The sequence below is a fragment of the Labeo rohita genome, chromosome 5 (genome assembly GCF_022985175.1).
Source record: "Labeo rohita strain BAU-BD-2019 chromosome 5, IGBB_LRoh.1.0, whole genome shotgun sequence".
Classification (NCBI taxonomy): Eukaryota; Metazoa; Chordata; class Actinopteri; order Cypriniformes; family Cyprinidae; genus Labeo; species Labeo rohita.
In genome coordinates, this window is record NC_066873.1 from 40607613 (window position 1) to 40630210 (window position 22598).

The 22598-nt window shown below is 35.1% G+C and overlaps 1 protein-coding gene across 1 annotated transcript in view; it reads left to right on the forward strand.

Moving 5' to 3' along the window:
- Positions 1–1106: 1106 nt before the first annotated feature.
- rtn4r (reticulon 4 receptor) overlaps positions 1107–22598 on the forward strand; it is a 110435-nt gene continuing 88943 nt past the window's right edge. Inside the window, exon 1 of the mRNA XM_051110466.1 lies at positions 1107–1608. Coding sequence (XP_050966423.1) covers positions 1587–1608 — 22 coding nt within the window. The 5' untranslated portion in view covers positions 1107–1586. The remainder of the gene's footprint in view (positions 1609–22598) is intronic.

The following is a 22598-nucleotide window of genomic DNA, read 5'->3' on the forward strand; positions in this document are numbered from 1 at the left end:
TCATGTCTTTATTTCTTCAGTCGTAAAGAAATTATATTTTTTTGAGGAAAACATTTCAGGATTCTTTCCATATAGTGGACTTCTATGGTGGCCCTGAGTTTGAACTTCCTAAATGGTGTTTAAATGCAGCTTCAAAGAGCTCTAAATGATCCCAGCCGAGGAAGAAGAGTCTTATTTAGCAGAACAATTGGGTATTTTCTAAAAAAAAATTACAATTTATATACTTTCAAATGCTTGTCTTGTCTAGGGAGAACTCTGTGTTCATGACATTTAGGGTATGTCAAAAAACTCCCATCTCATTTTCTCTTCCAACTTCAAAATCGTCCCACATTGCCGTTTGACCTTTTTTTGTAAAGGACGTTTAATCTACTTTGCACATTCACTTTGTAAACACTGGGTCGGTACTTCTGCAGCGATGTAGGACGATTTTGAAGTTGGAGGAGAAAATGAGATGGGAGTTTTTCGACATACCCTAACTGTCTTGAACCGGAAGCTAGACAAGACGAGCATCTGAGGTTAAAAAGTATAGAAATTGTCAGTTTGTTTAGAAAATAACTGATGGTTTTGCGAGATAAGACCCTTCTTATTTGGCTGGGATTGTATAGAGCCATTTGAAGTTGCATTTAAACTGCATTTGGGCACCATAAAAGTCCACTATGGAGGGAAATCCTGAAATGTTTACCTCAGAAAACATAATTTCTTTACATGGATGACAAGTGGGTGAGTAAATTATCTGTACATTTTTGCTCAGGAAGTGAGCTTCTCCTTTAATTTTTAAAGTACTTCCTAAACATTCTACATAAATAATGCATGTTAATTGACTGTGTCATGCCATTTCAAGCTGAATTGAGGCATTTTAATGTTGGAATACACTGTAATGAAAAAGATGACTTATTCTTGATAATTTTCTTTATTTATAAAAAGGCTGACAACAAACTGGAGACTTTTTATATGTAATTTTTTAAAAACATTTTTATTAAAATCTTACATCATCTGTGTTGATGTGTTAAAAAATGTGTATTAAAATGACCCGTATATTTATCTCTAAGCTGGCGTACCAACCCTCTCTCTCTCTCTCTCTACACACACACACACACACACCCCCACTCTCTCTCTCTCTAACGCGAACGGCGCCACAGCCTCCTTCCGTTCCTCCCGCGCGGCTGCACGGACACTCGGATCGTTGGAATACTTCTGCTTTCACCGAAAATGTGGCATACAGCTTATTTGGATTCATCCCGCCAGTAGTTTATCCCTCTCTTCCAGTGTGACTTTAGCCAGCTCTCGGCAGTCCACCGGGCTGGTCCGTGTCGGCAGTGAGCAGCAACCTTTTGAGTTTGGATGTTACTGTGATTGTGTCTCTGCCCAAATGACTGAGAGAGGAACCACCGGGAGACGCTGCTCTCCGTCCCGCGCCTGTACGGCGACCGTCGGGTAAAGTTTGAACGGCAGGGATGATGGTGGTTCATCTTCCGTGAGGTTTGCGAATTATTAAAATTTACCACAGCGAGGAAAACACCATCTTCTCCAGACCAAAGGGGACCTCTTTCTGGGATTACTCATTTAACTGGATTTATTCGTTAAACATGAAGACTTTAATTGTTGAGGGTAAGTCACGGAAATTATTTTCAAAAAGTTATAATGTTTGAATTCGTTGTTGTTTATTTAATATACACAGTTTAACTGCCGCATCTATACGTCAAGCGCATTCCCAAATGTCTGTCACGGACGAGAAGGGTGTTATGTGCTTGATTCTTGGTACATATTGCAAATATGAAATGGGTTTGGTCATAAATTCGGAACTCCACCTAAAAAAACGGTAATTTAATACTGTCGTACACTTCGCGACGCGAACTCTACACTGCGAACGCGACGCTTCGTTTATAACGCGTTCTAGTTTGACGCGTCGCAAACAGCTTGACGCGTCTGTCCCGTTGAAAACAATCTGTCAGGAAGAATCACAATTGCTTTGGCTTGGCACGAGCTTAAACGTGTTTCTCAACCCGTTAATGAAGGAATGCACGAGGTTGAACGTCTGAGTAGGTTTACGCAGGGTAGTTTGGTTAGTAGTCCTACCGGAGACCAGAATCTTCCCGTTGTTTTAAATTTTTTTTAAATTTTCTTTATTTTTTTAACCAATTTTAAAACGCGTCCCATTTTAGACACTAATAATACGAGGTTTCAAATACACCCTGTGTTTTGTCAAGTCGTTTAAGTAAATCTGAGTTGTTTCTTCTGCGGTCCTGTCTGCTTATTTGCATATGGTGTTTGGGGGAGTGGCCATTGGCTTTTATATCTGAATATTTAATTACGAAGGCATGGACAATGAATGGGAGCTTATAAAGATTGTAAATAGTTGTTGGTAATTGATAGTTGAGCGTGCAGTTCTGTTTATGCTGTTTTGCGTTTAATGTTAGTGTTTTATTTGATTTATTTTTGTGTAGTGATTAAATGTGAAACATATTTGAGCACTTGTTTTCTTACAGTACCAGTATCTGAAGAAAGGGACGCTAATCTTACATCTACCGCATTTTCTTTTATGCATCCTATAGTAAAATGCAAGAGAATATATAGGATGAGGATGAAAGAGAAGTTGATGTTTGAAATATTTTAAATAAAAAATTAATAGATAGCCTTTGTTTGTGCATTCATATAAGGGAGAATGAACATGTTGATGTTGATGAATATACTGACTTTAGTCATTAGAACTGAGTGTATGTAACTAAACAGGAGTACATTCAGCTCATAATATATATGAAATGTATAGCAGAAGTGTAATATTCCTGGTATTTATTGATAAACAAGTCAATACTTTATTTGATCAAGTTTTGTCATTAGAATTCAGTTTGACATTTGATATGCATTCTACATCAGGTTATTTCAGAAAGACGCTGTCCAAATCAAGAAGAGAAAGACTGAGAGCTGAGTTCAGCTTCCTGTTTTGCTGTTTTCAACCCAAAGAGGACAGCAGAGCTTTATTAGGGCACTGTAGAAAATGGTTGAAGCACATTTGTACTGCGTTATCCCTGGTCTAATTGGGATTTAACAAAGCATTGACAATGTTTGTTTTGCACCTGTGAGCTCGTGAGCAGATCTAACTAAAGATCACATCACAAGATCACAAGAAGCTTTGGGAGGTGCTGAAAAGCAGCAGTGCTCCACCCTATACAGCAGTGACTAAATCCGTAAAGCTCTGAGGATGGAAGCAGCTCAATGCACAACTCTCGTCCAGCAAGCGCAATGCACTCTAGATTCATTCTTTGCCACAATGCAAAAGGTATTGCAGGAATTCAAGTGAAAAAAAAGGTTATGCAGTGTTTCACGCATGACCATCTTGTGCCTCTCCTCACGGTGTGTTCTCTCACAGGAGTTGTGATGCTGTTGAGGATGCCAGATGGACTCGTTCTTCTCACTGTTTGGACCCATTGGGTATCCGTGGCCCCTCCCGCCTCGCTGTGCTAACCTGATTGAACTGAAAACACATTAAATATTCCATCATAGTGAGACGGAGAGCGTTAAGGATGAGAAAGAGGGGTAGTCTAGTCATGCAGATGGATTTGCTGGGGGTTGAGAGAGGGAAGGAGAGCAAAATGAATAAGGCGTCTTCATTTCCGTACTGTGATGTGTGGAGGTATCGATATTCGGATGATAAATGTATGTTTTTGTTTTTGCTCTGGATCCTGTAATTAAAGCTAGAGCAAAACTGCGTTGAGTGGCGAGAGACAGCCCACTCAGAAAGCTTTTACTCTCTCATTTTCTTTGTTTGTCTCACTTTTGGCCCTTCTAATCAGCAGTCAAACATAAAGTAGTCTGATTCATTTTAAAATGAGTGTGTAGTTTATATTACCTCAATGTTTACTCACACTGTACTCATACTATTTTAGTCTTTCTATTTCAAAAGTTTAATTTATTGTTACTTGCCCTTTGTTTGTAATTGCTTACAACTTACTAGCAATTTCTGAGTGCAAATTGTTTCTACACACAGTTTTTTGCATGGACAAAATTATATATTTGTTGTTGTTTTCATTCTGTTTCTAGACCTTTCATGCACATGCATCTTTTACTTTTTTTAAGTTGCACAGAATACAGTCAAACTGAAATTTATTCAGATACCTTCAACATTATCACAGTTTATTCGCTATAGTTTAGAAAATAGTGATTAAAATATGACAAGAACTCAAGAGTTAAATTGTGTCAGAACAAATTCATCTTGATAATGTCAGATAACTTTGATAGAAAGGAATGTAATGGAATATATTCAACCAAAAATTATTCAGAAAACTGTTAGTATGGCAATATTTACACAACTATAAATACTTTGTTGACCAGTTACTAAGCAATCTTAATTTTGTTCAGTCTGTGGTGTAAAAAGGTCACATTAGCAATTAGCAAAGAAAAAAAACACTTAAGCAAAACATGGTCAGGTCAAAGTGTCTGAATAATTTTGGTCCCAAGTTTTACTGGTATGTCACAGTTTACTTTATTTTGCTATCCTCACTTACATAAATAAACTATAGTGTCCTGCACCCACTAAAACATATAAAAAAATTATATAGGCCTAATGAAATTATATAGGCCTATCTAATTAAAATAATGCTTTATGAAAAATCTAATTAGTCAAAGTAATAATTGATAAATTAATCAATTATCTAAATAGTCATTAACTGCAGCAAATTCATAGTGATATGGTTGTCAAACCTTGAAATAAAGCCAGAAAGGCTGCCATAAACCATCTGACTTATGCACTAAGAAGTCTGGAGTCATAAACAGGATGATATATTTATCCACTGAAAATCTTCCCATCTGCTAAAACTCACAGATTTCATTTGCACTTGCTTTCACATTCATATATGTGACCCTGGACCACAAAACCACTCTTTTTTTTTGAAACTGAGATTTATACATCATCTGAAAGCTGATGGTTGGGATAGGACAATATTTGGCCGAGATACAAGTAAAAATTGCCTTTAAAGATGTCCAAATGAAGTTTTTAGCAATGCATATTACTAATCAAAAACTAAGTTTTGATATATTTACGGTAGGAAGTTTACAAAATATCTTAATGGAACATAATCTTTACTTAATATCCCAATGATTTTTGGCATAAAATAAAAATCAATAATTTTAACTGAATTTTGATCAAATGTATTGTTGGCTGTTGCTAAAAATATGCGAATATTGCGACTGGTTTTATGGTCCAGGGTCACCTATAGCTCCTTTAGGTGTAACCAACCAGGTTTGACATCATTAACGTCAATGCACAGCAATGCCATTGGTGCAAGTTTGACGAATGTGCATCTGTTATGTTGTAATCTTACTATACAGTATAGTAAGGCCCTGTGAAATCCGTTTTTCCAAATTCCGTTTTTTTCCATTTTAATTTTTCTGGATTCCGTTTTTTCCGTTTCAGTTTTTCTCAACTCCTTTTTAATGGTTAAATTAAATTTTATTAATTAAGGAGCATGTCTAATTAATTAAAATCATAAAACTTACAGTTTCGCATTAGTTTAATAAAGGTTTAACAAAAATGACATGTTTAGGGCCCTATGAAATGTTTTATTTTTTCCTCACCATATGTTTTTTTGTTATCAAATTCTGTTTTAGCATGTCTAATTATTTGAATGCGTACTTAGTTTATTCAAATTTATTCTTAAAATAGCCTTATAAAAGGTTTTTTTACCTTCAGAAATTCTATGTTGTGTATTTAAAATGTTATCAAATGAAGGCATAAAACATTAATTTCATTTATCTTTTAATTATTGAAAATTAAGCAAACTTTTTTTTTTTTTTTGCCAAACAAAAGGGAATTTACTGTTAAAATTAAAACATGGAAGAAATGTTGTGAGATTATACCCTAAAAAATTTTAGAGGTAGTAATAGTAGTCATATATATCTGGCACAATGTCTTCAAGTTAAACCGCACCTTTATTTTGCCGGGTTGCCGTGTCTGCCTTTATATTTCTGTGTATATGATATAACGCTAGTTTTCCTAAAATTGGAATGGTCAAATGCTCATGAAGTGACTCTCAGCAGATATTTTTCATGTATTTATGTCCTCATTTAGTGAGACTACAGACGCTGAAGTCACTGCGAGCGTCACGTGCGCTTCAGTGTGTGTGTAGTAAACAAAACCGCTCCTCTGCTCCATTCATTAAAACAGAGACACGCAGAACATGCAGGATTCACATTTAAATGGTATTTTTGCGGTGTAATATTTACAGATGCTAGTCCATATTGCGGTTTGATTTAAGTGTAATGATCTACTTTTCATTAATTCATTAAAACTTTGACAAATTCCGTGACATTCTGCGTTATTCAGTAAATTCCGCTTTTTATGACTGGATTCCGCGATTCCGTCCGCGTTTTCCGCATTGCGGAAATCATAGGGCCCTAATTATAGGTAGTGACTCTGGTGAACATGGTTGTCTATAGAAAGAGCAGTGAGTTAAAGCGTTGTTAACAGAGAGACGTGTGCTTTAAGCTTGTAGCTATTGGGTCTGCAGTTCTGCTTGTGTTTGGAGTCAATGTCTGAAGTGCGTTTTTCTCCAAGAGGTTTTTGGCAGGCAACTGTAAAGATTCCATTTCCTTCCAGTCAGTCGAAAAAACGTATTAAAAGTGCTGAAAATATTCCAGCCTGCAGCTCTCTAACACAGAGAGTTAATTCATTGCGCTGAGCTCTTGGTATAAAGCTTTGTCTTATAACTTTCCCTCAGACTGTCACTCTCAACAAGACCCTCTTCAGAACCATCCATATTTACACAGACAGCAAACAAGCCATTTCCACTCCAGTCTCCTATTATCAACCAAATGATGTGGATGATCAGAATACATGGCAAAGAGCAGCAGACTCATAGAGAGGCTCTGTTGGAGGGAGGCTCATTCTGCTGAGAGGTCTTTCTGATACAGAGCTTCATCTGCTACTCGCAGGTGTGGAAAAAAGGGTATCAGCTGTTATGAAGTCGCACGGGTTGACGTAGGATGAATCAGACTAGCTGTGGTCTGGATAGTGCTGGGATTTCAAAGATCGGGGTAGGACTTGGTGGTATTTTACCAATTGTGTGCAATGACGTGTGCAGTCTGTTTGTTGAGTGTCACAGTCAACAAATCAAGTCTGCTTGGTACTGCACTGGATTTTCAAGTGTTATTTTTTTCCTGCATCGTAGTTTGCATCTGAGCTCTTCTTTAAATTGCATTTTGTTTTTAAATTATTTTTACTGTACATTTAATTTCAGTTACTTTTATTTTAAAAAGTTTCATTTAACACTACAAAACAAATAAAACAGGAAATTAATTAGTTACTCTCTCTCCCTCTATATATATTATCAGTCAAAAGTTTTTGAACAGTAAGATTTTTAATGTTTTTAAAGAAATCTCTTCTGCTCACTAAGCTTACATTTATTTGATTCACCGTACAGCGAAAACTTTAAAATTTTGAAATATTTTTACTATTTAAAATAACTGTTATCTATTTGAATATATTTTTAAATATAATTTAATCCTGTGATTTCAAACCAAATTTTTAGCATCATTACTCCAGTCACATGATCCTTCAGAAATCAGAAATATATAGATCAAATATATATAATTTTTATTATATGTGACCCTAGACCACAAAACCAGTCATAAGGGTCAGTTTTTTGAAATTGAGATTTATACATAAATAAGCTTTCCATTGAAGTATGGTTTGTTAGGATAGGACAATGTTTGGTTGAGATACAAATATTTAAAAATCTGAAATCAGAGGATACAAAATATCTTCATGGAACATGATCTTTACTTAATATCCTAATGATTTTTGGCATAAAAGAAGAATCGATAATTTCACCCATACAATGTATTGTTACTTACGTGCTACTTATGACTGGTTTTGAGGTCGAGGGTCACATATTATATATATATATATATATATATATATATACACATACATACATACATACATACATAAACACACAATAGTTAAGTAATTAAAAAAAAAAACTATATATTTATCTTAATATATTAAGATATATTTAATTATATATAATTCCTTTTTAAATGCAGTAAGTATTAGCTGTGTGAAAAGTATACCACGTTTGGCTTTTGATCACTGAAAATAGGTAAAATTCAACAATTTAAATATGGAGTTGCTTTGAAATAGCAATATCTCTGGAACTGAACCATAAAGGGTCTTAAAAATAAAGGTTCCAAAAGAAAAGTTTATTAAGAATGCAAATATAGAAGGATGTTAAGATATCTTTAATACTTTTAGAGTTACAGGCATGACGATTTTAGAAAAAACAATATTCTTGACACTCAGACTTGTATGTTCTATGCACTAAAGCTTATAGAAAAACAATAAGATGCATTTCTAGTTTGAACATTTTTTGTTCTTTTAGATATTCCCCTTTAAAAGGAAAAAAGTATCAGCTGTATGTAACCCACATTTGGTTTTTGACCACTGAAAACGTGTACAGTCGTCTAGTTTACTCCTGGAGCCGCATTAAGATCTTTATGTCTCTGGGTTTGAACCATCCAGGGCGTTTAAAATGAAGATACAAAAAGGAAAATTTGTTAGGAACCATAACAGGATATCTTTAGTATTTCTTGAGTTACAGGCATACAAACTTAACGCAAAAAAACACAAGAAGTGCTTTTGCCCATTTTTGAACTGTCACCGTTAACATATAATGAAACAAAAAATGTGAAAGTCAACAGATTTTACTAATAGACTCATCAATCTCTGTGTAAAAAATAAAATGATGCTGCCATCTTTTTTTTACACCCCCCTAATTTGTCTGAAAATCTCAAATTCAATTGTCATTTTGACCCCACTCTGCAAAATAGTGGATTACTCTGTAAATACAATCTGTGACATTTAATATTTCGGCTTTTATCACTCGATGTTTGTGTTTCTACAGAAAAAAATTTATTAACACCTCTGGACCTCTGGTTGAGTTGGCACGGAATGTCACATATATATGAAGTATTGCAGTTGTATTTTTTTTAAAGTAACTGTTGTTTTCAAGAGTTTGCAAGCCATCAAATTGGTTCTTGTACAGAAGGCAGCTGAATTTTCCTGCTGTGTATTTTGGGAGAGTGCAGCTATCAAGGTCAGTGGTCTTTCCATGTTTCTGCCAAATAGCATTCTGAGTGACGGCTGACCTCAAACTGACTGCTAAATATTGCATTTAACGTGTAGGAACAACCTAAGCAAGATGTATCCAGATATAATCAAGAATATTTCACAATGGCCTTATTCAGTTCACTTGCTGTATGTAAACAAAATCGGTAACACTTTAGAATAGGGAACACTTATTCACTAGTAACTATGATTTTTCCCTCAATTAATTCCTAATTTGCTGCTTATTAATAGTTGTTAAGTTTAGGTATTGGGTAGGATTAGGGATATAGAATAAGGTCATGCAGAATAAGGCATTAATATGTGCTTTATTAGTACTAATAAATTGCTAATATTCTAGTAATATGCATGCTAATAAGCAACTAGTTAAGAAACCGTAAAATAGTGTTACCACAAAATCAGATCAGCTTCTTAGCTTTTGACAGCAATATGAAGGATTCCATTATCAGGAAGGAAGGATTCCTGTAAGTGTGAACCTGGTTTGCTCTGAGTCAGTTGTTGAGATGGCAGCGTTATCAACAATCAACAAGAGAAGAGACTTATTGAATAGATGGGAAGCATGAGTGAGTCATTGAGGATTTACAGGATGGAAAGTAAATTGATTTATTCATGTAAAACAATAAAAGCTTATTTGCTCCTATGTCTCAGATTCAAATGTGCGAGTTTCTCAAAATAAAATCTAATTTATGAGATTTTAACATGAACTCAACATACTGTGTGTTAACAATTGACTTATTTGTCTATTTTTATTTATTCTTTGGGTTTTAAGAGGAACATTGCTGATATTGTAATTTTCTAAATTTGTTACTTAAGTCTTATGAGCTATGAAAAAGAAATGCATTTTTTGTGTGGATTTGTCCTTGGCACATTATGTAATTGTATGGATTCCAGAAGGATGGGAACACATTGAAAAACAAAACAAAACAAAAGTATACTGAAAATACCAGCTTCCTGTATCTTGTGGGCTTCAAACTGTCAAAGCTGTATGTGGCTAATGCTGTGTTATGCAACATTTGCGGTTTCAGTTTTGCCTTAAAATATTAATAAATAATTCCATCGCGTATAGTGTGAAAAGTATCGCAGGCGTAGTGAGAGACTCAATAGACGTTCATCAAATCCCGCTAAATGAACTGAATCCCACTGCAATAGCTTCATTTATTCAGGTAATCTCACATACTATTGCATCAGACGAGCTCTGTGTTCAGCAGGATGACCAAACTGCATCAATCCAGAGTGACCTTTACAGATGCAGTTTAATGATGCTTTGCAATCTTTCGGCGAGATGGGATGTGTTGTGTATGACAAAATGATGATATCGTTAAATTTGAAGTTATTCTTAGCAAAATAAGCTTAGCAGTCAAGCTTAAAGGTATGAAATGGTGTTAACGGCTGCTATAACTTCTGACTCGTGGCAGCTATTGACTATTAAAATGCTTTAAGCTGTTGCATGGAATAAAACTAGAGCAACTTTCAATTTGAAACTGGGGAGAAATTAAATCTTTGAGGACTGCCGTGATGGTATTGGACCATTATGACATCATTTTATGTAAGTGCGTTCTGCAATTTTTAATATCAGAGTACAAAATGTTATTATTCTGTGAAAAAGATGTTTTATTTCATACACTAGGAAAGTGCAACACTACCAGTCAAAAGTTTTCAACAGTAACATTTTTAGTTTTTTTTTTTTTTTTTTTTAAGAGTCTATTCTGCTCACCAAGCCTGCAATTATTTTATCCAAAATACAGCAAAATCAGTAATATTGTGAAATATTTTTACTGTTTAAAATAACTGCTTTCTATTTGAATGTAAGTGTCACATGATCCTTCAGAAATCATTCTAATATGCAAAGAAACCTGAAAACATTCTACTCAGCTGTTTTCAACTTGATAATAATAATAAATGTTTTTTTGAACAGAAAATCAGAATATTAGAATGATTTCTGAAGGATCATGTGACTTAAGTAGTGATGCTAAAAAATCAGCTTTGAAATTACAAGAATAGATTACATTTTAAATATATTCAGATACAAAACACTTATTTTAAAAAGTAAAAATATTTCACATTTTTACTGTTTTTGCTGTTCTTTGGATCAAATAAATGCAGGCTTGGTGAGCAGAAGAAAATATTTAAAAAAAAGATCTTACTGTTCAAAAACTTTTGACTGGTAGTGTAAATGTAAAATGAATAAATAAATACATGAACAAATGAATGAATAAATTCTCGTTTTGAACACATCAAAATTGTATTAATTTTTTTCATAAATATTTTTATGTGGCCCAAGGTCAAACGTACAGTTAAAAAATGTAATATTGTGAAATATCATTAAAATTTAAAATAACTTTTTTTTTTTTAATTTATAAATTCAATGTCACATAATCCTTTAGAAATCATTATAATATGCTGATTTGCATCCTAATTATTATCTTCCTAGTTATTATTGGTGCTCAATTATTGGTTCTCATCAATGTTGAAAAGTTTTGCTGAAAAAAATGTATGTAAATAAATCAGCATATTAGAGTGATTGTTGCTTAAAATTCAGCTTTGCCAAAACAGAAATAAATTACATTTTAAATTATTTTAAAATACAAAAATATAACTTTACATTTTTTATAATATTTCAGAATATTACTGTTTTTGTTTCAACTTTGTTTTAATCAAATAAATGCAGCCCTGGTGAGCAGAAGAGACTTCTTTTAAAAAAACATAAAAAAAATATATATATATATATATATATATATAAATCTAATTCTGGTAGTGTGTTATATAAGTATGTTGTAATTCACATTACAGTAAACAGGAACAACTAAAATATGTATCAAAAAATATTAAAATATTATATATAATTTCTCACTCATAACCAGAAATATATTCCTACCACAGTATAAATGTTAAAGCAAAACTGTCATGTTTTCTCTATTGCATGCTGCATACATCATGCTGTCCAGCTCTATTCTACCCGATATTATGCTTCTGTGTTAATTAGCCCTCCTCCCGGGCAGGTACATTTGATCAAAAACTTTTGTCTGCATTAAATCCTGCATAAACGATCATATGTAAATGTATTTGAGCGCCTGGGAGGAGGATCTAATTGCAGCGAACACGGCGCCTTGGAACTGGCAGCGTAATTGACAAGAGGTGGACATGCAGTGAAGCGTCCCTCTGAGGATTAGCTCCGACTCTCTCTCCAGACAAACACCACTTTCTCCCTTTCAAAGCAAACACGGAAAGCTTTAAGCTAACAAGTGAGCCCGCGCTCCTCTTTCAAGCCATTCTCTCTTCTGAGGCGCAGATTAATTAATGGTGATTCAGCTTCCTTTTTCCTCATTACAATACTCGAATATGAATGCTACAGCTAGCAACCATTTTTAGCCGAACACACGCCCATGGTAATGAAACATTTATCCTTTAATCTGGAGAGGAGAGGTCTCTGTGAGTAGCTGAATAGAGCTCGTGATGGATGAGCTGGTAAATAGTTAATTAGACAGAGCACAGGACGACCTTAAATTAGGTGCATGACTAGAGCCTTTGTCTGGACCATAAGTCAGTGTCGTCCCTTCTTTCCTCGGCCGTCTTGCCATTTTTCTCTCCGCGTGTCTTTGTTTGGTCCTCTCCAGCCACCTTTACTCTGTTTCTCTCTGCTCGCTGTCACTTTTCGCTTCCGATATCACTCCGGCAACAGTGATTCTTTAGACCTTTAACACCACAGATCCATTAGTGACAATCTTTTAGCATCTCCTTTAGAAATCAGCACAAATGGAGCGGAGAGCCGCGAGGCTTTGGATTCAGACTCTGACAGAAGGTCTTTATGATATAGATTTATTCTTCTGGTTTTAAGCTTTGTTGTTAAATCAAATAGAATTAGAGAAAGGCAATATTTGCACATTTGTATTTTTCTGGTCAAAACAAAATTGGCTTGGAAAGTAAGTCACTAGATAGTGGGTATAATGGAAATAGGAAGCAAATCTCACAGTTTTGGAGTTTGCCAAGGTCATATACATTCATTTATTAATTTCTTTAAAATAAAATGAAATAAAATAAAATAAAATAAAAACGTGCCATATAAAATACGATTTGCCATACTGCAATGATTTGATCTGTAATGATTTATCATTAAAATTGTCAGATAATTGTGTTAAAGTATTGTGAATCTAATGAGCATCACCATTATTTATTTAGTTATTTATTTGCCTCTAAATATATATATATATATATATATAATAAAATAAAATATAACAAATAATAAATATAAAATATAAAATAATATATAATATATAATAAAATAAAATATAAAATAAAATTAAAGCTTTCCGTATAATAAAATAAAATATAACAAAAAATAAAAAATAAAAATAAAATAATATAAACAAATCTCATAGTTTTGGAGTTTGACAAGGTCATATACATTTATTCATGTCTTTGTTTCCCAAATAAAATAAAATAAAATAAAATAAAATAAAATAAAATAAAATAAACCTCACATTTTTGGAGTTTGCTGAGGTCATATACATTCATTCTTTTCTTTATTTATCAATAAAATAAAATAAAATAAAATATACCATAAAATAAAATAAAATAAAAATAAAATATTCAGGTTTCATTACTGTAATGATAAAAAGTAATTTATTATTAAAAATGACAGATATTTGTATTATGGTATTGCCAATCTATTAAGCATCATCATCATTTATGTATTTATTTATTTTATTTTTTTATTATATTATTTCTTATTTCCTCCTAATTTAAACAAAAAAAAAAAAGAAAACTTTTTTTAAACAATAAAAAAATACACTTTGCATTACTGTACCTTGTGAAAATGTATTTATTTTTAAAAGTGCCAAATAAATATTTCAGTATTGGGAATCTAACAAGAATATTTATTTATTAACCCCGAAATTTAGAAGTGTTTTCAAAAAAAAAAAAAGTTAAAAAATAAAATAATGAATGAATGAATGAATAAAGTCTATCCGTTAGTTAGTCAGTTATCTGGAGGCATTACAATTATCAGATTTTGTGGGGAAATAAATTTTTCATACTTTATAATACTATAATCAGGAAAAAATGTAACAATCCAAACAAAATTCTAATGGACCTAAAATTGACATCTTTTTCATTATACAAATTATGTACGTACGTATATGTGTATGCATTTATTTTTGGGTGAAATGTGACCTGGACATGTTTTCAGAAGATTCACTGAGATAAATGAATCTGGACCTCAAGGGTATGAGGGAGATAAGGCACTGTCAAACACAGTATCATTTTACATTAGACTTTTCTTGCTAAAGAACTGGCTCTTGTTTGGATCTGACACTAAAATACATTTTGAATTTATAGATAAACAAGTACACTTGAGATATCGCACAAAACCTTAGCGTATCACGCTGATATTGATTGTTCCTCTGTTAACTGATACTGTTGAATAAGACTGAGAATTTAATCAAATGTGGACAAAGCGTGCATACAAGAACTGTGTTCATCTCTTTGCTTCTTTCTTTTGGCTTTAAATGAGTATATCTCTTTAGGTGGGGAACAAAACAATCTCCAAAGCTTCTTTGGAAAAGCAGGCCTTATAAACAACAAAATACTGATTCTCTTTTACGCAGCGTCTTAATAAAATTCAGAAGTGCAAGCGTTGCTCATCTTAGACTTTTTTCCTTTGAGAAAAGAAAAATCAATGAGTAAGAATCAGACAGATTGACAGAGAGAGAGAGAGAGACGGACGGAAGGCTAGACAGAGAAACAAAGGCACAAAGTGAATGGTTGATATACCCATAGGAGAAAAAAAGAAAATGAAACAACAAAGTGTGACACAGAATGGAAGACAAAAGATCTTGTGTTTCATCATAAGTATAGTTTGAAACAAGCAATGTATCTACATTAGGAGTCAGGCCTGGGCGGAAAAAAAGATATTTAGACCATAATTCGTCTGGTTGGAAAGGACCGAGGTGTTGCAGAAGAGAAAGCAACGTCTGACAGTGAGAAACAGCATGCATCCGAGCAAGTGACTTACACACGATTATAGTATAGAACAAATGGCATTATTGCTGTGAGTGTTTTATTTATTTATTTTTTTTTCTTCCCCACACTGTGCACAAGGTGACAGGTGTTTATGGGAGTGAATGAGGTGAACTCAGTGCAGATGTTCTGGTGCATGATAATGGAGTTCTCTGGGCCATTCTGGATGTGTCAGTCCAGACACAAGCAGAATGAGAAATCAAAGTCATCACAAACTGAGGGAAAGTTTAACTACAATTCAAAAATTTATGAAGAAAACAACAGTACTTGCAAAAAGGCCATTGCAAAAATTACTGCCGCAATGCTAGGCTGTTGTGGGAGGATGTTAGTGCAGTTAGATGGTTGCTAGGGTGCTCTGGGTGATTGCTAGGTACATATGTGTTGTGAGTGCTTGGTAGAGCCGCTATGCTGGTTGCTGTGTAGTTGGTAGGGTGTTCTGGGTGTTGTTAGTGCTGCTGTGCTGTTGCTAGGGTATTATGTGTGGTTGTTATGCAGTTGCTAGGGTATTCTAGGTGATTTTTAGTGCTGCTGTACTGTTGCTAGGGTGTCCTGTGTGGTTGCTATGCAGTTGCTAGGGTATTCTAGGTGGTTTTTAGTGCTGCTGTACTGTTGCTAGGGTGTTCTGTGTGGTTGCTATGCAGTTGCTAGGGTATTCTAGGTGGTTTTTAGTGCTGCTGTATTGCTGTGCTGTTGCTAAGGTATTCTGGGTGGTTGCTATATAGTTGTTAGTGTATTCTGGGTGGTTGCTATTTAGTTGTTAGGGGATTCTGAGTGGTTGTTGGTGCAGCTGTGCTGTTGCTAGGGTATTCTGTGTGGTTGCTCAGTAGTTGTTAGGATATACTGGGTGTTGTTAGTGCTGCTGTGCTAATGCTAGGGTATTCTGTGTGGTTGCTATGCAGTTGCTAGGGTGTTCTAGGTGGTTTTTAGTGCTGCTGTACTGTTGCTAGGGTATTCTGAGTGGTTGCTATGTAGTTGTTAAGGTATTCTGGGTGGTTGTTAGTGCTACTGTATTGTTATGCTGTTGCTAAGGTATTCTGTGTGGTTGCTATATGGTTGTTAAGGTATTCTGGGTGGTTGCTGTGCTGTTGCTAGGGTATTCTGGATGGTTGCTAGGTGGTTGCTATGTTGCTGTTAGGGTGTTCTGAGTGGTTGTTAGTGCTTCTGTCCTGTTGCTAGGGTATTCTGGGTGGTTGCTATGTAGTTGTTAGGGTGTTCTGAGTGGTTGTTAGTGCTTCTGTCCTGTTGCTAGGGTATTCTGGGTGGTTGCTATGTAGTTGTTAGGGTATTCTGAGTGGGTGTTAGTGCTGCAGTGCTGTTGCTAGGGTATTCTGTGTGGTTGTTAGTGCTGATGTGCTGTTGCTAGGGTATTCTGGGTGGTTGCTATGCAGTTGCTAGGGTATTCTGTGTGGTTGCTACGTAGTTGTTAAGGTATTCTGGGTGTTTGTTAGTCCCGCTGTGCTGTTGCTAGGGTATTCTGGATGGTTTCTAGGTGGTTGCTAGGTTGCTGTTAGGGTGTTCTGAGTGATTGTTGGTGCTTCTGTCTTGTTGCTAGGGTGTTCTGAGTGGTTGTTAGCGCTGCTTTATTGCTATGCTGCTGCTGCCAAGGAATTCTAGGTGGTTACTATGTAGTTGCTAGGGTATTCTAGGTGGTTGCTAGGTTACAAATTTACCAGTAAATTTGTAAAATATTGGGTACAGAAACTAAAAGAATATGTATTAGTTGGTTAATTTTTATTTATCAAATAGATACAGTCAAACCAAAATGTATTCAGATACCTTTTCTCACACTATCAGACATTTTTCACATTATCACATTATCATAAACTGTGTCCTGCACCCACTAGTAAATATATATCAAAAATTAGGTGGTGTATAGATGGTGTCTGAATAATTTTTAGTTTGACTATATATCCCTTAGTTATTTTTTTACACTTAATTATGCCCATTAAAATGTGTTTTGTTATTTTCACTGTTCAATATATTATATGGTACATCATCTTTAATTTAATAGCATTAAACTGCTCCACTGCAGCGGCTCAGTACTGTAATCATGCGTTTTGTTGTAATAATGCAGGGAACCACTCGTTATGAATCTCCTAACTCTGATATTTTTAGAAATATTGGTCGCGTTTTTTTAATCTGAAACATCATGCTATTTGGGCTATAATCTAAAGAGACTCAAATAATGCAGAAACACTCATGAAGCAAGCAAAACATGCGCAACGCGCTCAAGTACAGTACAGCCTAGCGCATTTCACACAGACTGCTAGTTTCACTTTCGTCGTACAGTCGTGTCTGCTTAAGGTTGAAAATAAATGATGTTTATAGTGAATGCCTCTATAATTTTTGTTTCATATTTACGAATTTGTTTTAATCCAAAAGATGCGTGTGCTAAATATGCGAACATCAATAAAGATCACGCAACAAAAATGCGCTCTCTCTCTTTCTCTTTGTCGCTCTCCCTCTCCCTCCCTCTCCCCCCTCTCTCTCTCTCTCTCTCTCTCTCTCTCTCTCTCTCCAGTTAAATAACCTGTGCATTGCTTTACTTACTTGTTTTTGACATATCCGACCAAACTACAAACTTTCCAGTGATGTGAAGGCGGGATCTTAACTCGACAATCCGTGCATCTTCGCCGCGGCACTCTCGATCCATTCTGCGTGCTTTGCCTTTAAGCTCGCGCGCACCAGCTATACAAGCGTTGATACAGAATGTTTAACATTATATTATTTGCATACATATACTTCGTAGACATCCTTAATCTCTAATGACTCCATTCTGCTGTCTGTTGTTCTGTTGTCGGTGTTTCTTTGCCTGAATAAGCACTTGTCACATGCTGTGTGGTATCGGCCTTTGGTATTGGGGCATTTTAACGAGTACAAGTAGGAGTACAGGAGCTCAGTATCGGGCCCATCAGTGCATCCCTAGTTCTGAGTGATTGTTCGTGCTTCTGTGCTGTTGCTAGGGTATTCTGGGTGGTTGCTATGTAGTTGTTAGGGTATTCTGAGTGGTTGTTAATGCTGCTGTGCTGTTGCTAGGGTATTCTGGATGGTTGCTATGTTGCTAGGGTATTCTGTGTGGTTGCTAGGTAGTTGTTAGGGTAATCTGGGTGGTTGTTAGTGCTGATGTACTATGCTGTTGCTAGAGTATTCTTTGTGGTTGCTAAGTATGAGTTAGGGTGTTTTGGGTGGTTGCTAAGGGGTTGTTGTTGTGGAGTTTTGTGTGCTTGATAAAGTTTTTTTTGTAGCAGTTAGAGTTTTATAAGTGGTGGTTAGGGTATTCCGGGTGAATGTGTTTGAGCTGCTACGCTGTTGCTAGGATTCTCTGGGTAACTGGGTGGTTTCTAGATAGATGTTGCTAGTATTTTCTGGGTGGTTAGTGTTGGTATGCTGTTAGGGTTTTGTTGGTGTTTGCTAAATAATTGTTAGGGTGTTTTGAGTGGTTAATAGAAATATGTATACTGTTGCTAGGGTGTTCTGGGTGGTTGCTAAGGGGTTGTTGTGGAGTTTTGTGTGGTTGATAGAGATGTTGTATTGTTGCTAGGGTTTTCTGGGTGGTTACTAAGTGGTGGTTAGGGTATTCTGGGTGATTGTTAGTGTTTGGGTGGTTGAGCTGCTATACTGTTGCTAGGATTCTCTGGGTGGTTGCTAGTTAGATGTTGCTATTTTCTGGGTGGTTGTTAGGGTTGGTATGCAGGTGTTGTTGGTTGCTAAATGATTGTTAGGGTGTTTTAGGTGGTTGATAAAGGTGTTATGCTGTTGCTTGGTTGTTCTGGGTGCTTGCTAGGTAGTTGTTAAGGTCTTCTGGGTTATTGTTAGTGTTGTTTGGGTGGTTGTTTGAGCTGCTCTGCTGCTAGGACTCTCTGGGTGTTTGCTAGGTAGATGTTCCAGTATTCTGGGTGGAGGTTAGTGTTGTATGCTGTTGCTAGGGTGTTGCTGGTAGCTGCTAAATGATTGTTAGGTTGTTTTGGGTGGTTGATAGAGATGTTGTGTTGTTGCTAGGGTTTTCTGGGTGGTTACTAAGTGGTGGTTAGGGTATTCTGGGTGAGTGTTAGTGTTTGGGTGGTTGATTGAGCTGCTGTACTGTTGCTAGGATTCTCTGGGTGGTTGCTTGTTAGATGTTGCTATTTTCTGATTGTTAATGATGTTTGGGTGTTTTGGGTGGTTGGTGGAGCTGTTATGCTGTTGCTAGTATTTTCTGGTTGCTTGGTAGGTGTTGCTATATTCTCAGTGGTTGATAGAGATGTTATGTTGTTATGCTGTTGCTAGGGTTTTCTTGGTGGTTGCTAAGCTGTGGTTAGGGTATTCTGATTGGTTGTTAGTGCTGCTGTGCTGTTGCTAGGAGGTTTTGAGTGGTTGCTTGTTTCTAGAGCCAATAAAACCAACCCACTGGATAACAATTCAGTACAGAACAGCCATCTAGAATGCTGTCTTTGACTAAATAGAGAATGCACAGTGGAGAAGCTGCCTACTGTCACCAACCTTGAACCCAGAGAAGCCTTGACAGCGTACAGACTCTCCAAACAGCACCTCACCGCAGAGACAGACAGATACAGACAGAGACAGAGCCGGCCAGCCTGTGCTCTTTACTGCACACAAAATGAGGTAGAAACAGAGCTAGACTTTCTGACCTTATGCCCTAAGCGCACACAAATTAAAGACACAATGTTTCCCGGTTTGTAAAGAAACTCGTATGTCTGCTAGGTTTGAATGTGAAATCTGGCTTACAGAGAAAAGGGCAACCAGCGGGACACAAATGTCAGGCCGAAAGTGACCTGCATATTAGATAAAATACACTTTGATTCATAGTTCTGACCCGGTTTGCAGAATAAACTACAAAATTAGTAGACTCACTGTATTTTATGAACATGAAGTTGCTCTTTCATTTATAAGACTTAATAGAGTTCAGCTATCAACTCCCTTAAAATAAATGCAAATGAGTCAATTTGCATACTGTAAGAGTATAGAGCTATAAAATGAATTTGGACAGTGTAGCTCAGATAATTTGGTTTTGAAGTATTGAGAAAGTTTGAGACATTGAGATGTTTTCTAATGATTCGTTTTTTGCTTTTACTCTCCAATACTGATTATTAGTACTGATTACTCATTATTACAAGTTCCTGTTTTGTTATATTTAAACGTAAAAAACATAGTCGAAGCTCAAATCTTGAGTGAAACAGAAAATGAGTGAAGAGACGGAATACAGCTCATTTACGAAAGTCCCATTAAGCCAAAGATAAACATGACAAACATCTAATAAATGAAGCGCTGGCATGTTTTATTCCATTAACAAACTCTCTGAACACACCATCAGATGCTACTTCATAAATCCTTTTTAATGAAACGCACACATGCACATATATATATACACACAGACTCACTAAGAAGACTAAGAAGATAATTGCGGTGTTGAAAAACATCACGTAGACTTCCAGTAATTAGGAGATTATATCCACATAGCCGGAGAGGGGAGGTGAAATCGCTTGACGCTTCTCAGACCTCTAATGGGGTCAAAAACAGCTCGATAAATCCAGTGCTTGGCTTTCAAATCCACTGCAAGCGGGGTGAAAGGGGGTGATGTAGGGGCAGGTGAAGTGCTCGATAAGGGTACAGATGTTAAAGTCAACATGAAATCAAAATTGACCACACTGACTTTCTTATTACATGTTCCTGATGGTGTTTTGAAAGTTTCATCAGTGCATGTTATTTCGATGAATGTGTGCAGCCAAAATGAGACGTGATTAATGATGGAAAAAAGAGTGGTATGCTGCAAAAACAATTTTGTGTTTTGTGTAAAAATTCTTTAAAAATGTGATGAAAAAACTCTGTCTCTTCAGCTCACCAAGTCTGCATTTACTTGATCCAAAGTACAGCAAAACAGTAAAATTTTGAAATATTTTTGCTATTTAACATGACTGTTTTCTATTTGAATGTATTTTAAAATGTAATTTATTCTTGTGATTTCAGAGCAGAATTTTTAGCATCATTACTCCACATGATCCTTCAGAATTCATTCTAATATTCTGATTTGCTGCTCAAAAAACATTTAAAAAATAAATAAACATGTTTTAAAAAAAATAAATAAAAATACTGACTCCAAGCTTTTGAATGGTATAGTGTATAATGTCATCTGTTTTAAATATTGATAATAATAATAATAAAAAATGTTTCTTGAACAGCAAAACAGCATATTAGAATGATTTCTGAAGGATCATGTGACACTGAAGACTGGAGTAATGATAGCTTTGAAAACTAGGAATAAATTACATTTTAAAATATATTCAAATAGAAAATAGAAATAGAAAGTTATTTTAAATAGTAAAAATAGTTCACATTATTACTTCTTTTGCTGTGTTTTGGATCAAAATAAATGCAGGCTTGGTGAACAGAGGAATCTTACTGTTCAAAAACTTGTGACTAGTAGTGTGTGTGTGTGTGCTAATAATAATAATAAAAATGTCTTAAAATAAACAATATAAAATATATAACAATATATAACATATATACTGTTTATATAATATTTTTTATTAGTATTAGTGTATATACGTGTCTTAAAAAAAGTTCTTAAAAATAAATTAAATATATATAAAAACATCAAATATTAGATTCTTTATATTAGTATTAGTATTTTAATGTGTGTGTGTACATATTATCGGTGCCAATATTAAGCATTTTTATTGGTATCATTATTGGTCATTTTCAAAACCGATATGCCGATAAAATAATTTAAAACATTTAAAGAAAGTTTTTGTCAGAGTCCTTGTTACTCTTAATTTTGACATAATTTTCATTTTTTCACCAGACATATATATATATATCGGTTTAAAATATTGGTTATCGGTCTACCCCTTCTATATATGTATGTCTTAAAATATTCTTAAAATATAAAAAATAATTACAAAAGATATAAATGGTATATAAACCAAATGGAACTATGAAAGTATTTATTAGGATATTTTAGTATTTTCTGATATATTATATATTAATATTGCATATATTCACTCATGACTTCATAGTAGCATGGATTGACAAGACAATAATTGACAGGTTTGAGTGTGGTAGTTGCAGAATATTGTTGTACACATTCCAGAGCATGGCTAATTAAATGTGAGCACACTCCCTCTGGTGAAATGTCTATGATAATGTTATCTCCAATCGCTCACGTCTCACGAGGGCAGGCGAGGGGTGGCGGCAGGACAGGATATGGATCAGTCTCTGAAAACTTGGCATGGGTACAATATTATGGATTTTCCAACACTAAATGACATTGTTTGTCCACACGTCACAAAAAGAATCTGGTCCAATCATTTGAGCTTTACAATGTGCTTATGTTTGTTTATTCAGTGTCTGTTTTTGAGCTTGAAGGTCATCCATTCTTGTAAACGCGCTGACAAAAGGAAAGGTACGCTGCCGTTGTTTCATTTTCTGTTTAATTGTCTGTTCAAGTCTCAAGGAAACAGAATTATTT